At 37.4% G+C, this 22,511-nt stretch overlaps 1 protein-coding gene across 1 annotated transcript; it reads left to right on the top strand.

The window, feature by feature from the left end:
• The first annotated feature begins 1,833 nt into the window (after positions 1 to 1,833).
• Positions 1,834 to 13,838, top strand: LOC121367685. Its single transcript, XM_041492009.1, has 3 exons — positions 1,834 to 1,957; positions 8,124 to 8,389; positions 13,019 to 13,838. The coding sequence occupies exons 2-3, from the start codon at positions 8,129 to 8,131 to the stop codon at positions 13,541 to 13,543; spliced, it is 786 nt and encodes a 261-aa protein (XP_041347943.1). The 5' UTR covers positions 1,834 to 1,957; positions 8,124 to 8,128; the 3' UTR covers positions 13,544 to 13,838.
• The last annotated feature ends 8,673 nt before the right edge of the window (positions 13,839 to 22,511 follow it).

Here is a 22,511-nt window from a genome sequence, read left to right as displayed (position 1 = left end):
AGAGAGAGAGAGAGAGAGAGAGAGAGAGAGAGAGAGAGAGAGAGAGAGAGAGAGAGAGAGAGAGAGAGAGAGAGTGTGTGTGTGTGTGTTGCCCCTCCCAATATAAAATCTAGTGATTTGAGCTAGCTATTCACGACAGTGTGTAGTGTTATACCTGCCTACCGAGCTGATACAACTCAATGAAGCCGGTAACGAGATGCGAACCCAACACTTACCAGCCACTGAGACCATGTGGCCAACCATACATTGATTAACTCTTATCTGGTGAATGGGGCCTTACAAACTAATGGCCAATTCACCAATAAAAAAAAAAGAAAAAAAAAGAAAAGTATATACATATATAACTATAATCTTGAAAATGGTCATATACTACTAGTTATTAATATAATTATGTTTTCTAACTAAGATGTCTAATGGGGCTGGATGGGTAGGTTACTGCTCCCTGCCAACCCTCGAGATTATGCATAAATTAATAATATACAACTGCCACTCAGTCCACAAGCTGGAATTTTCCCCCACCTGTGTAGTATGTATACATAATATTCGTGTAATATTATTTACTGCCAGACATATACTGATTTTCGAAGTTTAATACAAAAGAAAGAAACCCTCACCCCCAAAACAACCTGGTAGACATGCTACAAGCAACCAAACATCAAGACGCCATTGGAAAGGGATTACGCTGTACATGTCCAAAACGGTATATCTGGGAATCCACCTGAAACATGTACACACAAATATGTGTGACATAGGGGTAGGCAAAATGTCAGTATTGGTTATAACAACCACGAGCCCTGATGACAGCTTGACAACGCCGACGCATGGAAGCAATCAAACGTTGCACAACACGTGCCGTAAGAAGTTGCGGATGTGTTAGGGGTGGTGGATTCCTCCGGCGCACACGTTGATCTAGTGCATCCCACAGATGTTCTATTGGGTTTAAATCCGGCGAACGGGCAGGCCAAGGTATTGTCTGGACGTTGTGGCGCTGCAGAAACGCCTGACTGACACGTGCAACACGTGGTCCGGCATTGTCATGCTGAAACATTCCACCGTTGACGTTCATGTGCGGAATGACGTGATGCTGCAGGATCTCGTCTCGATATCTGATGCCCGTCAGTACACCTGCCACATGCACAAGAGCCGTCCTACCACCATGATGGATTCCTGCCCACACCATGACACTGCCACCACCACAACGGCCAACTTGTTGCACGCAGTTTGGAGCATAACGTTCCCCTCGACGTCCATCAGCACGTGACAGGAGAAAACGAAACTCACCTGAGAACAAAACAGTCCTCCACCTGGCACGTGTCCATCTCACCCTCTGCTGGTACCACTGCAGACGTGGGGTCAAAACGTAACGTCGCACTGGTCTTCCTGGGAAAATTCCTGCCTCCCTCAGCCGATTACGAACTGTGTGGTCAGAAATTCTGCGTAGTCCAGGGATTTGTGTCGCTGTGGTTGTTGCTGTTGTGGTTCGATTTCGAAGATGACACACCCGGATGTAGATTATGAGCGGCTGTGGTTACTCTGGGACGACCTGACCTTGGCCTGTCATTAACACTTTTGAGTGGAGTTGTACCGTGCCCATAAAACAGAGATGGTCTGTCTGGAGACGCCAAAGTGTTTTGCCACAACTTGTTGAGTTGCCCCTGCTTGCAACCTCCCAATGACACAATTGCGTTGAGCTGACGTCAATCTTGGCATTATTGCAAATCGTCTAGTCATACTGTTAACAGCAGACGGACATACCCGTCATTTCCCGTCCGTATTTTAGATACCTATACCTGTCCGTAGTTTCGATTTTATTTGTAAAACGACAAAAGCCGGAAGTGATGTTGCACTGGGATTCCCCCTTTCTGGGAAAAACTCCTAGTAACAAAGAAAACCAATTTGTCAACTTTCACGACAATGTTTAATTAATAAATGTACTAGCCTGGTGCCTTATACATATGTAAGTTTAAAACAAGTTATTGTTATATTAACATTGTATTGATTATTTTGCTTAGGAAGTAGTCTGAAATCGGATCTAGAAAATGGGATGGTTTGGGTGTACCTTGGCCTTGGGCCTGGGCTTGGATTGCCAGCAGTAACTTATGGGGGTAATCGCTTGTATTTGTAACCTGGTAACCGTTTACATTTGGTAAAGTTAGTTTGTTCAACGACACCACTAGAGCACATTATTGCCTATGCACTTTCCCCACAGACAGGACAGCACATACCATAAAATTTGATATATTATACCAGTCCTTGGGCACTAAATCAGTAAATGGGATGGGGGAGAAAAATGGCAACTGTTTACTAAGGTCGACGACAGTCACTTTTTGCACCCTTGTTTTGGCTTTGTACACAATACATATAATATACTAGTATATTAACATTCTTGGAATCAAACATACGGGTACTTCGACCCCTGGCCGCCATTGTTTATCACGTGACGCGGTGAAGCTTCTCCTTAGTTACGTATGGTTTGATAGTGAAATGAGGCAACTTTGGTCGATCATTTACAACAGTTAACGGTCACGATACCTAAAACATGTTGTGCAGTTGGCTGCATAAACCATAACATGATGTTAAAAAAAATATTGTTTTACAAATTTCCAAAAAAAAAGACTATGTGCCGCTTGTGGGTAGGGTCATTAAAACGACAAACCTGATGTAATTTCATGGCTTCCCTCACAGAATGCGACTACGTTGACTTTAATGTTGTTGCTTGTTGACACCAACAGAGATTAATTTAGCAAACAAAATGGTTAAAGCATGTGCAGTGATAAAAATCCCACATTATACTGTAAATAAAATACACAATTCCATCGTCTTCCATGAAAAACCCCCGAACAAAACGATGCATCCATTTCTTGAATAAAGAGTATATTCCTTTATCATTAAATTTGTGTGGTCTTTATTTTTCATTTAATCATAGTTGCTTGGATATTATCTATACTTGTATTTATTTTGCCATACTACAGCTACTACATCTTATTTTTTTTATTTTTTTTTTTTAAATAAAACTTTATACTGCTAAATTACACACATATAATAATTATAATATAGGTCTAAATTCTTGTTTAAACTTTAATTATTATTATTTTTTTTTTTTTTGCAAATGTGTCTGTAGCAGGCCTGCAGTAAGAAAATATAGGTCGTTCCCCCCTTCTCTCCGTGTGTTTAGTATTTACTTTGGTGCAGAGGGTAAATAATGTGTGTGTGCCTTTGTTTAAGTATATATATAAAGTGTGTGTGTGTGTATATATATCTATCTATATATATGTATACATATACATATATACAATATATATATATATATATATATATATATATGTATACATATATATAGATAGATATATATAGATAGATATATATACACACACATACATATACATAAATCTAAAAATACATAAAAATCTATTCTATTGTGGATCAATATAATTTGGTGGTTGTGGTACATTTTGCTTGTTCAAGTTAGAGGACTTACCTTTTTACATATATATGTAGTTTTATGGTATTCTACAGTTCAGTGTGTGTGTTTGTGTGTGTAATCTGCTTTTGCAATTACCTGCAATAAAATGAATGGTCAACTGCCATATCTGACATTTGTTTTCCATTTTGAACACACTGTTTGACATGAAGAATATAGCATTTAACCATCTCATTCATATATTTTCCTTGAATATGCTACATAAGTGCATTTACATGAGGTAATTTAACCCGGGTTAAAAGCAACTTAGGTTAAATACGTGTAGTCTAGTAGAAGGCATACCGATATAGATCAGTTTATTAACAACCATATTTGCCTCCTTTCTTCAACTGTACATTGTATACTATTAAAAATTAGTTTTGTAGATATTACTTAAATTGAACTGCAATAACAATTCCAATACAGCACAAGACTGAACAAGAAAATATCTGCAATATCCATTGTGACTAGATATATAACAACACCAATATTATATTATATATATATACTCTTCAAAAGAAGAAACGCAAAACCACATTGTCGTAACATTTGGAGAATTGATTTAATTATTGAATGGTGAGTCTGATAATTACCAAATGTTGCAGGATTGTTCACAATTCACTCTAGTCCATTGTGAGTAAGTGATAGGACACACCACCAAGGTCAAGGTTATCTGGAGTCAATACCGGGTGTGGCCTCCGCATGTGTTGACAACTGCCTGGCACCGCCTGCCCATTGAAGCAACCAGAGTACGGATGACGTCCCGGGGGATGGTGGCCCACTCGGCCTGCAAGGCTGCTGCCAGCTCGGGCAGGGTCTGGGGCTGTGGTTGTCGCTGTCGGAGGTGTCGGTCCAACTCGTCCCATACATGCTCAATTGGGTTCAAATCCGGTGATATCGATGGCCAAGGAAGGACATTAATGTTGTTGTTCTGTAGGAAAGCCATTGTGAGACGTGCTGTGTGAGGCCTGGCGTTGTCATGTTGGAACACTGCGTTGGCGTTGGCCATAACTGGAACGATGTGTGGCCGGAGGATCTGGTCAATGTAGCCCTGTGCATTCGGGTTGCCCTGCACGTGGACCAGGTCAGTTCTGCCAGTGTGTGAGATGGCTGCCCACACCATGACACTACCCCCGCCGAATCTGTCCACTTCCTGCACGCAGTTTGCCGCATAACGTTCACCACAACGCCTATACACGCGACATCTTCCATCATGACGTCGGAGCAGAAATCGGGACTCGTCACTGAACCACACCTGTCTCCATCGCAGTTGAGGCCATTGTCGATGAATCTGGCACCACTGCAGTCGGAGTCGACGGTGTTGTGGTGTTAAGATGACACCTCGAACTGGACGTCTGGCACGAATTCCTACCTCACGTAGGCGGTTCCATACGGTCTGGTCGGATATCCTGCGCAAACCTGGTATTGCTGAGGCTGTGGAGGTGGCAGTAGTCAATCGTTCCCGAAGGTGGCGTACCCGGATGTAGCGGTCCTGCCCGGGGGTAGTGACCCGTGGTCGACCGGATCTAGGGAGGTCACGTGTTGATCCATGTTGCTGGTAACGGTCCCACAGTCTGGAGATGGTGCTTGGGGACACATGGAATGCCCTGGTAACGGCCGTTCTGGATTCGCCTGCGTCTAGTCGGCCGATGGCATTGTTTCTCTGCGGTTCACTGAGACGTAGCATGTCCTGGATTGTCAACTGTCGGCCAGATACAGAGGCCAGGCAAGCGAACACCCTGCACTTTTATACTGTCGGTGTTCATGTTGCACGTGCAGACAACGCACGTGCAGTGGTGACATGGTTTGCACGTGGCTGCGTTTTTGAGAATATTCACATTTTGAAACTTTATTTTACAGTAGCTGCGTTTTATCGAATGTAACCGTGGGAATGTGTTTGGGACATGCAGTGACCTTATATTCACAAAGCATGAACCGGTAGGAAACATAAAATCGGAGTTATAACCCATTTGTACCCTTTTGCGTTTCTTTTTTTGAAGAGTATATATATATATATATATATATATATATATATATTAACCATTATTTACTCAGGTAGGTTTTTGTGTTTTATTACTAAATATACCAGGTTAAACCCTATTATTAAAACATTTGCATGTTTGTTCGATGAGGTAACACTTATGTTTTATTAGGTTGTAGACCTCGACATGAAAATAACTGAGGGAACTGATTATTTGCTCCCTAATGTAGTTTATGGGGGGCAATTTAAAATATTACCATATTGATACATGTATATAAATTCACATGCCAAAGGAAACTATATATTATTCTCCTTGAACTAATCTCAGGTATAATGGGTAAGTAGAGAGAGATATTGCTCCCCCTAGATGTCAAGGTCTGAGGATGGCTATATTTTATTATTGCTATTTTTTGTTGCCTGCATTCAACCAGTAAGGAAGGGCAACATCATGTGGTAATTTTGCAATCTGTAAAAACAAAAGCATTTCATTATTTCAAGAAACAGTATTTTGTTTTAAGAATAAAAGAATGTATTCAGTGGAACATTATACTGTTGCCAATACATCTATATAACAAGATATGACAATAATACTATTGTAATTTTGAAGTTGTAAAGTAACAACTTTGCCATTGTTTAATTATTATATATTATTTGGAAATAAAATAATTATTAAATCATAAAAATAATTAACTTAATCATGCATACAAATTTTATTATAAATACAAATTATATATTTTGTAGCCCACATCATAATTATTATATTAATAATTATCTTATCATTTCAAAATTGTTAAAATTTATAATTAACATTACCTGAAAATTGCATCAACAAAAATTATATTCTACCCAACCTGCCCTGAAATACTAAATATATATTATACTAATTCAGATTCCCGTTGTTCGTTTCTCTTATATGGCAACCTAAGCTGTTATAATACACATAAGACGTATTGCAACTATGTGTTAGCTACAGAAAATAAATGACAATATGTAAGGCATGTAAAAAGTTAATATGATAATTTTATTCTATGTAAACCAGTAATCACTAAGGCTTTGCTTCACCCCCAAAGACCCGGATGAGTGGTAACTAGGCCGTGTGACGTCACGCCGGTTTTAATCAGAAGATTTTCTTCAAACACATTCAGGTGCATTAGTAATGTTCAAAAAAAATAAAAAATTCAATAGCAAGTTTGCACTGGAATTTTTCCAGTGTTCTGAAAATGGAAACGTCATGTACTTGGTTTATGGTTAGGTGATGCAAAGTGACGTCATTGGAATACTGATGTCAGTCACATTCAAAATTAAGATTTAGCTCCGTTACTACGTTAGTAGAATGCTCACCTGAGATAGTTTTCATTGTAGTTATATGATTGAACCACCATTCGTAAAACAACAAAAACTCCCGTCCCAACCGGTGCCCCAGTACTTGCTAGGTGTGTATCGATATACTTGAATATTCGGTGCACCAAACGGCAATCTGTTTCATAGTTACATTCGTATTCCGTATTCGTCACTAGCTGAACCGAATACATGAATACATATATGTAATGCTAACCGTACAATTTATATTTCCTATTCACTCTAACGAAAACACAATATCGATTTGTTTATTCTTATAATGTATGGACCGATTTTGTATTAGATCAAGCATATAGACAAATCCATTTTCTTTATTCAACCCATTGGACTGATACCCCACAACACATTTACCTTTTAAAACATATTCTTCCTTTCTGCAAAACCTTTTCACTTTTGTATTCATAAACATGAATACATATTCGTATTCGTGATATGTATCGTATTCGCCACTACATATATTTGTTACAGCCGTAGTTACTAGTACTGGCATATCAAAGAGTGTGATATGTGCTTTCCAGTTTGTGGGAAATTGCATATATAAAAGACCCCATGCTGCTAATGAAAAAATGTGGCAGGTTTTCTCAGATACCCTACAACATACATGTGCATGTCAAAATTAACAAATGTTTGATATCCAGTACCCAATGATTAATTATTCATTGTGTCTCTTTTTCTTTTTCTTCTTATTATTTATAAGTTATAGTCCCCTGCCAGGGCCCTGTTCCATGAAGTGATGTTAGCCCTAAGATTACCTTAAGCACATAGCTACCCTATGCACTTAAGTTCATCTTGGGCTAAGATCACTTCGTGGAACGGGGCCATGGATGATAGGTTTCATCTCCGCCCTTCTGTCTGTCAGTCTGTTCCACATACAGGTTTTTAGACATTTTTTCACAATGCCTCGAGATACTGAGCTAAAATATTGTGTATAGCTTAATCATATAGTGTTACAGATCAAGTTTGACTGTCATGAAATTTTTTTTATTTTGTTTTTACACAACTGGTGTAACAAAGGCCGTGGTATGTACTATCCTGTCTGTGGGATGTTGCATATAAAAGATCCCTTGCTGCCAATCGAAAAGAGTAGCCCACGAAGTGGCAACAGCGGGTTTCCTCTCTCAATATCTGTGTGGTCCTTAACCATATTTCTGACGCCATATAACTGTAAATAAAATGTGTTGAGTGTGTCGTTAAATAAAACATTTCCTTCCTTCCTTCCTTGAACTTAGGAGATACAAAAATGTGTTGTAGGGGACATATATTGCTTTAGCAGTACTCTCAGATTTCTTGTTATTAATTTATTAGAATCTTCCATTATTTTAGAACTAATGTCAAATGCATCGGAAGAAAAGAAGCTATGTTGCTCTTGCAAAGGGGTGATGGAGCTTGGTATGGTGTGCGACAAATGCCTCACCAATGTTTATTGTTCAACACGGTGCATGCAGATTGATTGGCCGAGTCATGCTGAAGACTGCAAGTTTATATATTGGCAGCGAAAGGCAGCCATGAAGGAATTCTGTGCCAACTGTCTTCGACATGTCTCCACGACCGAGAGGAAGATTTTGAAAAGATGTGCAGCCTGTTTAGAGGTAAGCCAATAATTTTTTAATTTCAAGGCTTGCACTGGAAATAATTTAGGTTCAAGGGCTCACATTGGATATAACTTTGTTTGCAGGTCTCACACTGGAAATAATTTAGTTTTCAGGATCACACTGGAAATAATTTAGTTTTTAGGATCACCCTGGAAATAACTTTGTTTTCAGGCTCGCACTGAAAATAACTTTGTTTTCAGGCTCGCACTGGAAATATTTTAGTTTTCAGGATCACTGGAAATAATTTTGTTTTCAGGATCACACTGGAAATAATTTAGTTTTCAGGATCACATTAGAAATAATTTAATTTTTAGGGCTCACACTGGATATAATTTAGTTTTCAGGATCACATTGCAAATAATTTAGTTTTCAGGATCACATTAGAAATATTTTAGTTTTCAGGATCACTGGAAATAATTTAGTTTTCAGGATCACATTGCAAATAATTTAGTTTTCAGGATCACATTAGAAATAATTTAGTTTTCAGGACCACACTGCAAATAATTTAGTTTTCAGAATCACATTAGAAATAATTTAGTTTTCAGGACCACACTGCAAATAATTTAGTTTTCAGGATCACATTAGAAATAATTTAATTTTTAGGGCTCACACTGGATATAATTTAGTTTTCAGGATCACATTGCAAATAATTTAGTTTTCAGGATCACATTGCAAATAATTTGTTTTCAGGACCACACTGCAAATAATTTAGTTTTCAGAATCACATTAGAAATAATTTAGTTTTCAGGATCACATTAGAAATAATTTAGTTTTCAGGATCACACTGCAAATAATTTAGTTTTCAGGATCACATTAGAAATAATTTAGTTTTCAGGATCACACGGGATATAATTTAGTTTTCAGGATCACACGGGATATAATTTAGTTTTCAGGATCACACGGGATATAATTTAGTTTTCAGGATCACACTGCAAATAATTTAGTTTTTAGGATCATATTGGAAATAATTTTGTTTTTAGGATCACACTGCAGGGCATACAGTTTGAATTTTTGAGACAACCGACATGTCGTTTGTGTGGTTTCAGTTTTACACGAACGATTTTCTTCGGTAGTTCAGATACAAATGCAAATTTTAATGGGTCACGGCAATTAAACGACAATGCATAAATAGAAGAAAAAAAAAGTTTTAAAAAAATGTATGCTAGAACCAACTTGAAAGCTGTCTGGTTTGCATTACAAAACACACAACCCCATCAGTTTTTTTCACAGGGGAGTACTTATTGGTGCCAAACAATAATCTGAATAAAATGATAATAGATAATAGGGATTTCCCGGAAGCATTGAGCTTTAATAATGCTTCCGGGTCTGAACGGAGAGTACCGAAATTATAAGAATCCTATATCGGCCAAAATAACCAACAATCGGCAATGTAGGCCCGTTATTTTATTATTTTCTTCCAAAAACAGTGAAAACAAAATAGCCAAGATGTCTATTAAAATTTTCTGACGAACGATTACAGCTTTTACACGAACGATCGGTCATTTATGTTGATATTGGTTTTGCATATAACCGACAGATGAACGACAAAATCGTTCGTGCCAAATTTTATGCCCTGACACTGGAAATAATTTAGTTTTCAGGAATAGCCAAGATGTCTATTAAAATTTTCTGACGAACGATTACAGCTTTTACACGTACGATTGGTCGTTTATGTTGATATTGGTTTTGCATATAACCGACAGATGAACGACAAAATCGTTCGCGCCAAATTTTATGCCCTGACACTGGAAATAATTTAGTTTTCAGGAATAGCCAAGATGTCTATTAAAATTTTCTGACGAACGATTACAGCTTTTACACGAACGATCGGTCATTTATGTTGATATTGGTTTTGCAAATAACCGACAGATGAACGACAAAATCGTTCGTGCCAAATTTTATGCCCTGACACTGGAAATAATTTAGTTTTTAGGGCTGACACTGGAAATAATTTTGTTTTCAGGACCACACTGGAAATAATTTAGTTTTCAGGATCACACTGGAAATAATTTAGTTTTCAGGATCACACTGGAAATAATTTAGTTTTTAGGATCACACTGGAAATAATTTTGTTTTCAGGGCTTACACTGGAAGAACTTTATTTAAACAAAATTTCAGATGTTCATGTATATGTATTTATTTTCTTGAAAATTATTTACAAAATGGCTAATTTTAACAAATTCTTATTAACCAAGAATTTTCTGGAAAATGTTTTTAGTTTTTACTAGCCAACCAAACTAAACCACTAACCCATAATTTAAATATACCTTCGAGGGAAAAAATTAATGCTAAAAAATATATTCATACAATTTTATATTTCAATTTAGTTATTTTTTCTTTCTAATTTTTATTTTATTTTACTTTACTTTACTTTACTTTACTTTACTTTAGTTTCTTATTTAATTTATTTGCAATTTCCCGTAAAATTTTTAAAACTAGAGATATATATATATATATATATATATATATATATATGAAGAGTTTAGGTGCAAAATGCGATATACAGTCATCTCCACTTATTTGCACATCGGTTTATAGCATAATTCGGTTAATCGACTATTTTCACCCAACACGGAACCATTTGCCCTTATAACACTACAAAACATCCGGTTAATTGCACAGACTACAGGCTATATATCGGTTATTTGCACATATAAATAACGATTTTTTTTTTGTGTGTGTGCTAAATTAATGTCACAAATGACTGAGAATGTCTATCAAACTTTGGCAAAAAAACTCAAATAAATCACCGATTAATCTGTTTTGTTTGAGCTCACTGTGTGGTAAGCCGACTGTAATCGCTGTTTACAGAGTCGACGTCTGACATGCAAATGAGATGGTGTGCACGTTACTACTGGTGAATCACAATACCCGACTACAAGATTTAAGAATGACATAATTAAGTTGAATAAACCTAAGACCGATTGTTTTGTTTGCAATATATTGCTGTTAATCAGAGGCCATCTCAATAACAGGTAACTCTCCGACTATTATTTTTAGAAGTACCGCCTGTGCGCTTGTACACATGCGCACTCAACTATTGAGACCCTATTCGATTGACGTGTTCAGTGCAATCATTGTTCTGTATCAATTATTACGTTATGTTGAGAAGCCTTGTTAATAATTAAAAGATTACAGATCAATCGTCCTAGGCAGTTATGTTTTTAATAAATGTGACCGAGAAAGGGTTGTTGTTCACTTATTCATTAGATGCAGTGTACGCTATATCTGTTAAACGCAATATATTCATACAATTTTATATTTCAATTTAGTTATTTTTTCTTTCTAATTTTTATTTTACTTTACTTTACTTTACTTTACTTTCTTATTTTCTTATTTAATTTATTTGCAATTTTAAGACATTTATATTTTAAAAATAAAAATCAATGTACATTTTACATTATTAATCAAGTATTAATTCTAGCCAGGCACGGGGAAGCAAGTAGACATTGGGGGGGGGGGGGGCTGACTGAGAACGAAGATGCAAAACAATGTTTTTAGGGGGTTCGGTGGTATGCTCCCCCGTAAACATTTTAAAACTAGATATATATATATATATATATATATATATATATATATATATATATATATATATGAAGAGTTTAGGTGCAAAATGCGATATACTTGTATATCCATTTTTCATTTTCAGTAAAAGTGACTTTTTTAATTGGCGTATATCGCGTTTTGATAAAAAAATACAGGATTTACCCAATACAATTTCATAAGGATCAATCGCGGTTTGCGGCAAATATCGCGTTTTGCACCTGAACTCATCATATATATATGATATACATGATATATGGTAGTTACATTCCTTTGTTGTATACATTGCGCAAGTATATCCATATATCTTTTTATTTTAAATCATCATGAGTAGGTAAAACAGGGGACAAAAGACAGGGAAAAGGGAAAAAAGGACATAAAGGAAAGGTTTGTCTATCAACACCAAAATGTTTTTTTTTTTTTTTTTAAAACCCACCCCAAAAACCCCCCTGCTTTAAGTGGGTATCTAATGTAGTAAGAACAACACTTGGTATCCTAGAAATATGACTGAAGTATTTTAAAAATAGTTGTTAGTAATTGGTCATCATGCACAAACACATCTGAAAGTTGTTTTATTACCAAAACATGAAACTAGTGTTTTCCCTAGCTTGTTTTAGCATGGTGCAGTACCATGCCTTGATAGTCTAGCACCATCTTGCCTCAATCAGCGCCATGCTGCCATGAGATTAAACATGCCTTTTTCAGTAAATAATTCTAAAATTGCCTTATATCTTGTGCCATTCATTTATTAAAGCAAGCACATAAATTACATTAATGTTTATTTTAATTTAAATTTTTTTATATTTTTAATGAAAAACAAGTGCCCTGAAAATGGTGAAAATGCCCCCAAAGTGTTTGGTCTAACATGCCTTGCCTAATTTCTAGGGAAATGACTAGAAACTGTTCACACTTATTTATTTATTTATTTTTAATGAGTGCTTTTATATTATATATTACTACACTTGTTGAAGGTTGTCTTGTTGCCTGGCCTTTTGACCATATTGCCCTCTTATTTGACAAATTTGAGGCCTGCTGGTTGCTTAACTGAATCTGAAACTGTAATTATATTGTTCTGAATTGCAGACACGCTACTGCTCAAAATGGTGTCAGCAGGAAGACTGGCTGTACCATTCGGCCATCTGCTCGGGCAAATATGATCACCATCCTACTACCAGGCAGTCTTTCAAATCTGCTGACCGTTGGTGGACAGTTGCAACAGCATCAGCATCAGCAGCAACAGTAACAGAAACATCAACAGTGACAACAGCAGCAGCAGGAGCAACAACAGTAACAGCAGAGTCAACAGCAACAGAAATGTCAGAAGTAGAAGCAAGAACAATGGCAATGGTAGCAGCAGCAGCCAAAAACTCAAACATGACAGAAGCATTGAAAGCTATACTGTCATCCAAGTCATCACCAATATTTACATTAACAGGTATGCCGAAGTTTGATGCAGAAACATTTTCTGTTAATCTTGGAGAGATACAGTTGTCCCTTGAAAAGAACTACCATAGCAAAGAGCCCACGTCGGAACAGCCAGCAACAGGAAAATCAGTTACTACAAGTGTCGCCGACGGCCAGTCCAGATCATACATATTGAGAGAATAACCTGCCCACATGGGAAGAAACAAATCCGAATAGATCTCGGCTAGATACTGTCCACTCCCTGGCTTTCAAATACAGCATCGGTGGCTGATATATAGAAGATACTCCCCTCGTGTCTTGCGATATCATAATTTATTAGCACGAGTTGATAAAAGCATGAAAACCCAGGCTTGCCGAGTGCTGATAAATTATGATATCACAAGACATGAGGGGGTATTCTTTTTATCATCTTTTTATCATCCATTATCATTCTTTTCATTTGCGAAAGTTGTAAACAATGTCAGTGATGTGGGTTGAATGTCAGTGGTAGACTCGTTAATGGTAGGTTTAGTGCTGAAACAAACACAGTGACGTAACACAACATTGTCTTGTGATTAAAATTAGACCAATCAAGATTATAAGAAGCGATATCTCCTACAAACGCCTTTAATGGATGATAAAACAGGGCTACATACAGCTCTCAGTAATCAGAACAGTTCACCAAATCATGACTCTTCATGACTGCATGTCAGAATTACCAAATGTTTGACGTCAAATAGCCGATGATTAATTAATCAGTGTGCACTAGTGGTGTCGTTAAACAAAACAAACTTTAACTTTAACTGTGTAGTTTGAGGCCTGACTTCTAAATATTTGATATATTCCAGATAGACATAACTCTCTTCTGGGGGGTGGGGGGGGGGGGAAGAAGGAAGGAAATGGTTTATGTACTGACGCACACAACACATTTTATTGATGGTTATATGGCGTCAGACATACATGTATGGTTAAGGACCACACAGATATTGAGGGAGGAAACCCGCTGTCGCCACTTCATGGACTACTCTTTTCGATTAGCTGCAAGGGATCTTTTATATGCACCATCCTATAGACAAGATAGCACATACCACGACCTTTGATGTACCAGTCGTGGTGCACTGGCTGGAGCACGAAATAGCCCATGGGTATTGATCCCAAACCGACCGTGCATCAAGTGAGTGGTTTACCTCTGGGCTACTGTCTCCCCCCCCCCCCCCCCCCCCTGCTGTGGAGGGGGGGGGGGGGGGATCTAGCTCTGTTGGTAGTGCTTGTCCGAGTTACTTGCATTGTAAGATTGAATCACCTCAGTGGACCCATTCTCTGACAGGTATATCAAAGGCTGTGGTATGTGCTCTCCTGTCTGTGGGAAAGTGCATATAAAAGATCCAATCTGCTGCTGGTGGAAAAATGTATGTAGCGGATTTCCTCTAAGAATATGTGTCACAAATGAACTATTGAAACTGAAATGGGCTGTAATATATATTAACTGAGCAAGCAAGAATGTGTATAAAAGTTATGTTTGGAAAGATGTTTAAATTTCTTTAAACCTGGGTTTTGAGGATATGTAAGATTAGCCTGTAAGAGAGTATTAACAACTGTCCAAATGTCTGTCTGGCTCTCTTTACTGTTGGAGTACTCTGGCTAATGTAAGATATAAAATGCTATAGTCATGTCTGTTACAGTTAGATACAACTAGGGTCTCCACGAGTACTCAAGTACTCAGGCAGTGGCCGAATGTAGCAAGACTTGAGTCTGTTCACAAGACTCGAGCGCCGGTGCAAGAAAGAGGACTCTCATTTAATTATATTTTTACATCATTTTGCAGGATTTCTAGATTATAGTAGCCCCACTCCCATGGCTAGTGATATAATAAGTTAAATAACTGCTATTGCCATGCCTGACGACAAGTGAATTTAGTTTTTGTCAAATGTTGCAGTTGTCTATTTTGTAAATATGAATACCCTGCCCCCACCCCAAGCCCCCAATATTAGTGTTTTTAAGCTCTATCTGCCTCTTTAGGCGACATATCTGATTATTGTTACTATTATTTATTACAATTGTATTAACTTTAAAGTAAAGTAAGGCTAGTGAATTATTAATTGTGGCTAGTAAATGTTTTTAATCACTGATCCCATGGCTAGTGGATTTGATAAACGTTCTAGAAGCCGCCTTGTATTGACATAATATATGCTTCCTGCCGGTTACATTATAGGACTAGGAGACATGGAGGGAAAACAAAAGTTGAATACGTATATGGAATTCAATACAATGGCATGATTTGGCATCATGTTCAATGCTGGAATTAAGATACATAATGCTATTTTACTTTATTCCTTAGTCTCGTTATCAACTAGTGTAAATGTCGGGTACTCTGGTCCAGGTTGAGTTTGACACTCGAGTACTCGAGTACAATATTTTGGACTCGTGCAAGCCATAACTCATTTGACCAACTGAAATGTGTACACGTGTTATGTCTGAGTACGACCGAGTACATGTACCATACAAAGATACCTGCCTTCTAAACTGACAATAGGACATTCATACACCATCGTTTTTAGATTCGTACACAATAAAAAAAAAAATGTCTTATCTCCCGAGTTCCAGGGCAATAACTCTGTCAGAGATGGGTAAATCGCCATGAAAGTCATACTTAATATGTAACTGGGCATGATTATAAGACTCCATCATATGTGATCATGAGGGATAGAAAAAGTACATCCGAGGTGGTCGAAATTTCGACTTGGGATGAAGCTTGCCGAGTCCCAAAGTCGATATTTTCACCACAGAGGGTGTACTTTTTTTTCTATCCCACATGACCACATATGATAGTCTTTTTCTTTCATTCATTTGGTAAATAAACCATTAATTTACACGAACAGACAAAAATGGCTGAACAAGTAACTTTTTTTATTTGACCATTTTATCAAAAATAAACTACATTATCATATTTGCCGTGTTTGTTTTATGTGTTAACTAAAATTTAACACTACAAATTAACAAGATAGCTTTTATAATGACGGTTTTAATAACAAAATATTAATTTAAAACTGTGTTTAATGACCTCACGTCGCCATCTCACATTAATATGATGTCATACAGGCCTATTACGAACGACCTCATGTTAAATGCAAGTGTGTAAGAGAAAAAGTGTGCAAGAGAAAAAGTTATACACACAATTTCATGGTGATTTAACTATTTTTCAGAGAGATATGACCCTTGAACTTAGGAGATACGAAAACTTGTTGAGTCCAGTAGGATAACATGTATTGCTTTAGCAGTAGGCTACTCTCAGATTGCTTGTTATTTAAAAGTTTTAATATGAACCCCCTAAAAACCAACACCTCCAATATATTTATATATACAGTGAAACCCCTTTAAACTGGACGCCCATTGGAACAAGTAGAAATTCTCTTTTTATGGGGTAACCAAATTAGAGAGGTTTTGTTCTACATTGATATTTAAAAAGGTCCAGTTTTGAGGGCATACAGAGGGTTTGCTTCTGAGAGGTTTCACAGTACAGTGAAACCCATCTAAACCAGACACCTTTAGGACCAAAGAAAGAAAGAAATGTTTTATTTAACGATGCACTCAGCACATTTTATTTACGGTTATATGGTGTTATATGGTTATATGGACATATGATTAAGGCCCACACAGATAATGAGAGAGAAAACCTGCTGTCGCCACTTCATGGGCTACTCTTTTCGATTAGCAGCAAGGGATCTTTTATGTGCACCATCCCACAGACAGGGTAGTACATACCACGGCCTTTGATATATCAGTCGTGGTGCACTGGCTGGAACGAGAAATAGCCCAATGGGCCCACTGATGGGGATCGATCCCAGACCGACCGCGCATCGAGCGAGCGCTTTACCACTGGGCTGTGTCCCGTCCCCCTTTGGGACCAAGTAAATTGTCCGGTTTTGAGGGTTTTCACAGTGTATATATAGTGGAAAACAGATCTAAGTTTCTTGCAGTACAATATACATTTTAACTGATTATTAACCACTGATCTGTTATCAGTATAAAAGTTTCATCTGATTTCTATCGCTAGTTACTAAGGAGTAGAAAATCAGAAAAGAGTTCAACCCGTACCCCTCTATATCAAGAAAAGAAAGAAAGAAATGTTTTATTTACATATGTACCTTAAACACACGTGCCATAGTCAAGGTTTCTGCCAGAGGGTAAAACGGGTATGGCGTCATACCCAAATATTTTTGCAGATTGTTTTTTTAAAAGTTAACCTTTTGATAAAATTACTCTTATCATTACTGTATGATATTCTTAACCCTAACCCTAAACTTACCCCATTTTCCTTCTAGGGGAGGCTCCCCATACCCCCTGTTGACTGTGGTTAAATTCAATTCCATAGCGCTATACCCAAGAATAAATTTCTTTCTGGCAGAAACACTGATAGTACTTTACTCTGATTAAGATGCAGCAATGAAGTGCCGCAAAATTTAGTTTTCTATGTCGAATTCTCACAAGCAACATTTCCGTAAATGTATTGCACAAGGTATATATTAAACAGTATTGAAGGAAAAATCATTCTTAAACATTATGAGAAAATTTACACTATTATGGTGTGTCTACACAAGCCCTAAATTTAACCATTTACAAACTTTTTATTTTTATTGTTTTTAATTAAAAAAAAGAAAAGTTTATTGCCCCAGAAAAACAATAGATAATGTCAGGGTTGGGGCCCAGAATCATTACTGTACATAGCAGTTATACACAGAATATACCATAGGAGCAAGGAGAGAAAGGGAAGAAAGCTGAAATAAGTATTTCCTCCAAACCAGCAACATTGTAAAACAAACAACCATAGTCTTTTTTTTAAATATAAAACAAAGGCTGGCCGTTTAAATATTTTCCAAAAATGTTAACCAACATTCCCAGTTTTCGTGGAATTCTTTATGTAAACAATTCTTGTAATACATATATTTTTCTAATAATAGCTTATCTTTATTATAATGTTTGAATCCATAAATTTACAAACTTTACAACTGGACTGGATTGGAAATAATATACTGTGTATGTTCAGAGTAAGTTGTTGTAGCACATGCCTATCTTGAGTGCAAATTCTGACATGGTCCACTGGCCTTGGTAGCGTCGTGGTTAGGCCATCGGTCTACAGGCTGGTAGGTATTGGGTTCAGATCCCAGTCGAGGCATGGGATTTTTAAGCGGAAGTAAAAGATCCCTTGCTGCCTGTTGTAAAAGAGGAGCCTATGTGGCGACAGCGGGTTTCCTCTAAAAAAGTGTTAGAATGACCATATGTTTGACGACCAATAGCCTATGATAAGATAAAAAATCAGTGTGCTCTAGTGGCGTTGTTAAATAAGACAAACTTTACTTTACTGACATGGTCCAGTTCTTTCATCCAAGACTGTGAGCATACATAATTAATTTTCATTTTACAAAATTTTAAGTTATTTTTTATTGTTGCGTCATGCAGAAAAGTTAGATGGACTACCCCCCCCCCCCCCCCAAAACCCCAAAACCCCAAAAGAACTTGACATGAATTAACAACACTTGGGACAAATCTAGTAATTTCTGGTGAAGCTTCTGGTAGCAGGAATAAAAATGTTAAAAGTTTTGAAGCTCAGCTAAACATAAATATTTTATGCCAGTTGTAATTAAAATAGACCCATTTGTGATTTTCTGTTTAAAACATTTTCAGTTGCCATAACTATTTTGAATAATTCACAACTTAATTAAAAGGTGTATTGGGCATGATTTGAAAACATGCAGTTTCTGTCATATTTTTTAATTCAAATCCTTGTATCTTTCTGTTATATTATTAAAATAAAATCCATGTATTTATTTGGTGAAAAATTTCTGGACTGTCTATAAAAGAGCGGGACATAGCCCAGTGGGTAAAGTGCTCACTTGATGCACGGTCGGTTTAGGATCGATTCCTGTCGGTGGGCCCTTTGGGCTATTTTTCATTCCAGCCAGTGCTCCACAACTGGTGTAACAAAGGCTGTGGTATGTGCTATCCTGTCTGTGGGATGGTGCATATAAAAGATCCCTTGCTATTAATGGAAAAATATAGCAGGTTTCATCTCTAATACTATATGTCAAAATTACCAAATGTTTGAAATCCAGTAGCCGATGACAAATAAATCAATGTGCTCTAGTGGTGTCGTTAAACAAAACAAACTTTACTGTCTATAAAAACCCCACTTGCTATGTAATTTGCAGATCAACTAATATGGTGATATGTAATCAGTGATCTTTGTACAGTATATTTGTAATGAATTGCTGTAATTTTAATTTATTCTGTAGATGAATGTTAATATATTTTTATAGGATCATACATCCAGATTGTTGAACATTTCATTTTATTACCTAGGGAGGGTAGACAGCAGGGTTGGGGGGGGGTGTTTCTGTTACATATGATGTGTGTTAGAATGAAATGTATTTGTGGTTGCAAATTACATACACATACAGGGTACTGTACCTTTTTGTTGGTGAAAACCTGGGTATTAAAGATGAGTTGTCTCCCTTTCCTCACCTGTGATAACTTTCATTTTCAATTCATAGGATTTAGCGTGCACATTCAAAGCAAGCTGTTTTAGCACACGCTTGTCATGGGCATAGGTGCCAGCCTCAGCCGGCTCCTCTGTCCAGGACAGGAAAAGGGTTGGGGTTGGGGGGAGGAGAGGGGACCCCTCTCGCACTAGGTGCAAGAGAGCACATGCTGGGGTCTGTAGTAGGCAGGGGGTTGTGATAACTCCTGGAACAAGCCTTAAATAGGTACATTAAAACAACTTTTGTTAAATTCACTGTTCCTGGGTTTTCAGATAAATGTACATACCTGGGGTGGGGTGTTGGTGGTCCCCACTTGAGAAGGAAAATATAATTTTTTGTCCTACTGTCTGTAAATAAAGATTGTGCCCCCCACCTCCCCCTGACACCCCCACCCCTGCCCTACTTCAGCTTTATCGTATACCATTACAGATCAAGTTTGATGGCAGTTTACCCATTTTTCATAGAGTTATAGCCCTTGAACTTAGGAGATATAAAATTTTTGTAAGGCCAGGTAGGGAAAATGTATATTGCTTCAGAAGTACTCTCAGAATGCTTGTTGTATACTTATTTTATACTTATATTGAACTAATGTTATATTTTTAAAGGGACTGTCTGTCTTGTTTGCTATCATTGTAACAGCATGTTTTGAACTAAAATTACATATTGAATATATTTTCATGTTTAAAATGTCAGTGTCTGTATAAAAATGTGTTTCTTGTTATTCTAATGTTTTAAACCAACCTATATTTCACCTCCAAATAATTTCTTACATAAATAATATAACTACATGTATATTAGGAAGTAAAATGAAATTTGATCTACTACAAAGAATAGGATGACAAGAAACACATTCGATATACAGAAACTGATATTATGAACAATAAACTGTAGTCAAGGGCCCGTGCTTATAAAACTTAAAGTCTAGACTTTAACGTAATGCTATTTGAATGGCGTTACCATGACGTTAAAGTCTGGACTTTATTAAAGTCTAGACTTTAAGGTTTATAAGCATGGGGCAAGATGTAACGTTAGCTGTTAAAAAAACCCGGCCTCGGTGGCGTCGTGGCAGGCCATCGGTCTACAGGCTGGTAGGTACTGGGTTCGGATCCCAGTCGAGGCATGGGATTTTTAATCCAGATACCGACTCCAAACCCTCAGTGAGTGCTCCGCAAGGCTCAATGGGTAGGTGTAAACCACTTGCACCGACCAGTGATCCATAACTGGTTCAACAAAGGCCATGGTTTGTGCTATCCTGTTTTTGTTTTGGGTTTTTTAAATGGTTATTGATATTGACGTTTTAAGTATGTCACCTCCCTAAAATGGCTGCAAAATGGTATTTCAGAGTCTCTAGATTTCAAACCTCATAGTCTCTTGCACCTTCCATGCTCGTTCATTCCAAGAATTCATCTGTACCCCTACACAAAAAATCCTAGCTATAGACCTGGGGCCTAATTCACTAAACTCTCGCAACTTTGCGATCTCGCAGTGCAATGCTAAAATACTTGCAAAGAGAATGCTTTTTGGTCTAGCAGAGTCTAAGAGAGCTTTGTGAATTAGGCCCCGAGATGTTGTGCACATAAACCGATTTTTGCCTTTAGGTGAAATTTAATATTTGAAAATTGGTTTTAAATCATGTTCATGGTTTGGTACTGTTACAATAAATGCAGGCCTTTTGATTTCACAGAAACGATTGTTTCTTGTACTGCATCGGTAGCATGATGGTAAAACCATGGAACCGAAATTTTGTTTCTCATATCGAGTACGACTATTCAACGAAAATAATATACATATACCGGTATAATTACCTCTGATAGGTTCACAAGATCACAAGGCACGGAACTGAAAAAGTGTCTCCCATGAAATCCTAAGGCCTGAAATGACAGACTTGAGAAACTAAATAAGTGTTGCACCTTTCTTAATGGTTAATTACTGGCCTTGGTGAAGCAGTGGTTAAGCCATCGGACTACAGGCTGGTAGGTACAGGGTTCGCCGCTCGGTATCGGCTCCAACCCAGAGCGAGTTCTTACGGGCTCAGTAGGTAGGTGTAAGGCCACTACACCCTCTTCTTTCTCACTAACCACTAACCAACTAACAACTAACCCACTGTCCTGGACAGACAGCCAAGATAGCCGAGGTGTGTGCCCAGGACAGCGTGCTTGAACCTTAATTGGATAAATAAACACGGAAATTAGTGAAAATAATAAATAAATAATGGTTAATTTTACAATAAAGTTAGAACCAGACAAAACATATTTTGCTAAGTTGTAGCCAAATATCACATTACATTAGAAATGTTTTCATTTGCAATAAAGGCCATTTCAATTTTATAAAAAGAAATATTGAAAATCCGGTATTATATTGCTTTTGAGCGTAAATGAAAAAGTACCACTGAGTTAAATCCCTTGAACCATGATCTTTTTCCATCAACTACAGCTATGTAGAGAGAACCGGCCTCGGTGGCACAGTGGTTAAGCCATTGAACTACAGGCTGGTAGGTACAGAATTCGCAGCCAAGTTCGGGCTCCAACCCAGAGCGAGTTCTCATGGGCTCAATGGATAGGTGCAAGGCCACTACACCCTCTCCTCTCTCACTAACCACTAACCCTTTATCCTGGACAGACAACCCAGATAGCTGA

Source organism: Gigantopelta aegis, chromosome 1, assembly GCF_016097555.1.
Source record: "Gigantopelta aegis isolate Gae_Host chromosome 1, Gae_host_genome, whole genome shotgun sequence".
Classification (NCBI taxonomy): domain Eukaryota; kingdom Metazoa; phylum Mollusca; class Gastropoda; order Neomphalida; family Peltospiridae; genus Gigantopelta; species Gigantopelta aegis.
The sequence above is the reverse complement of the archived record's forward strand: the minus strand, read 5'-3'. Positions and strand labels throughout refer to the sequence as shown.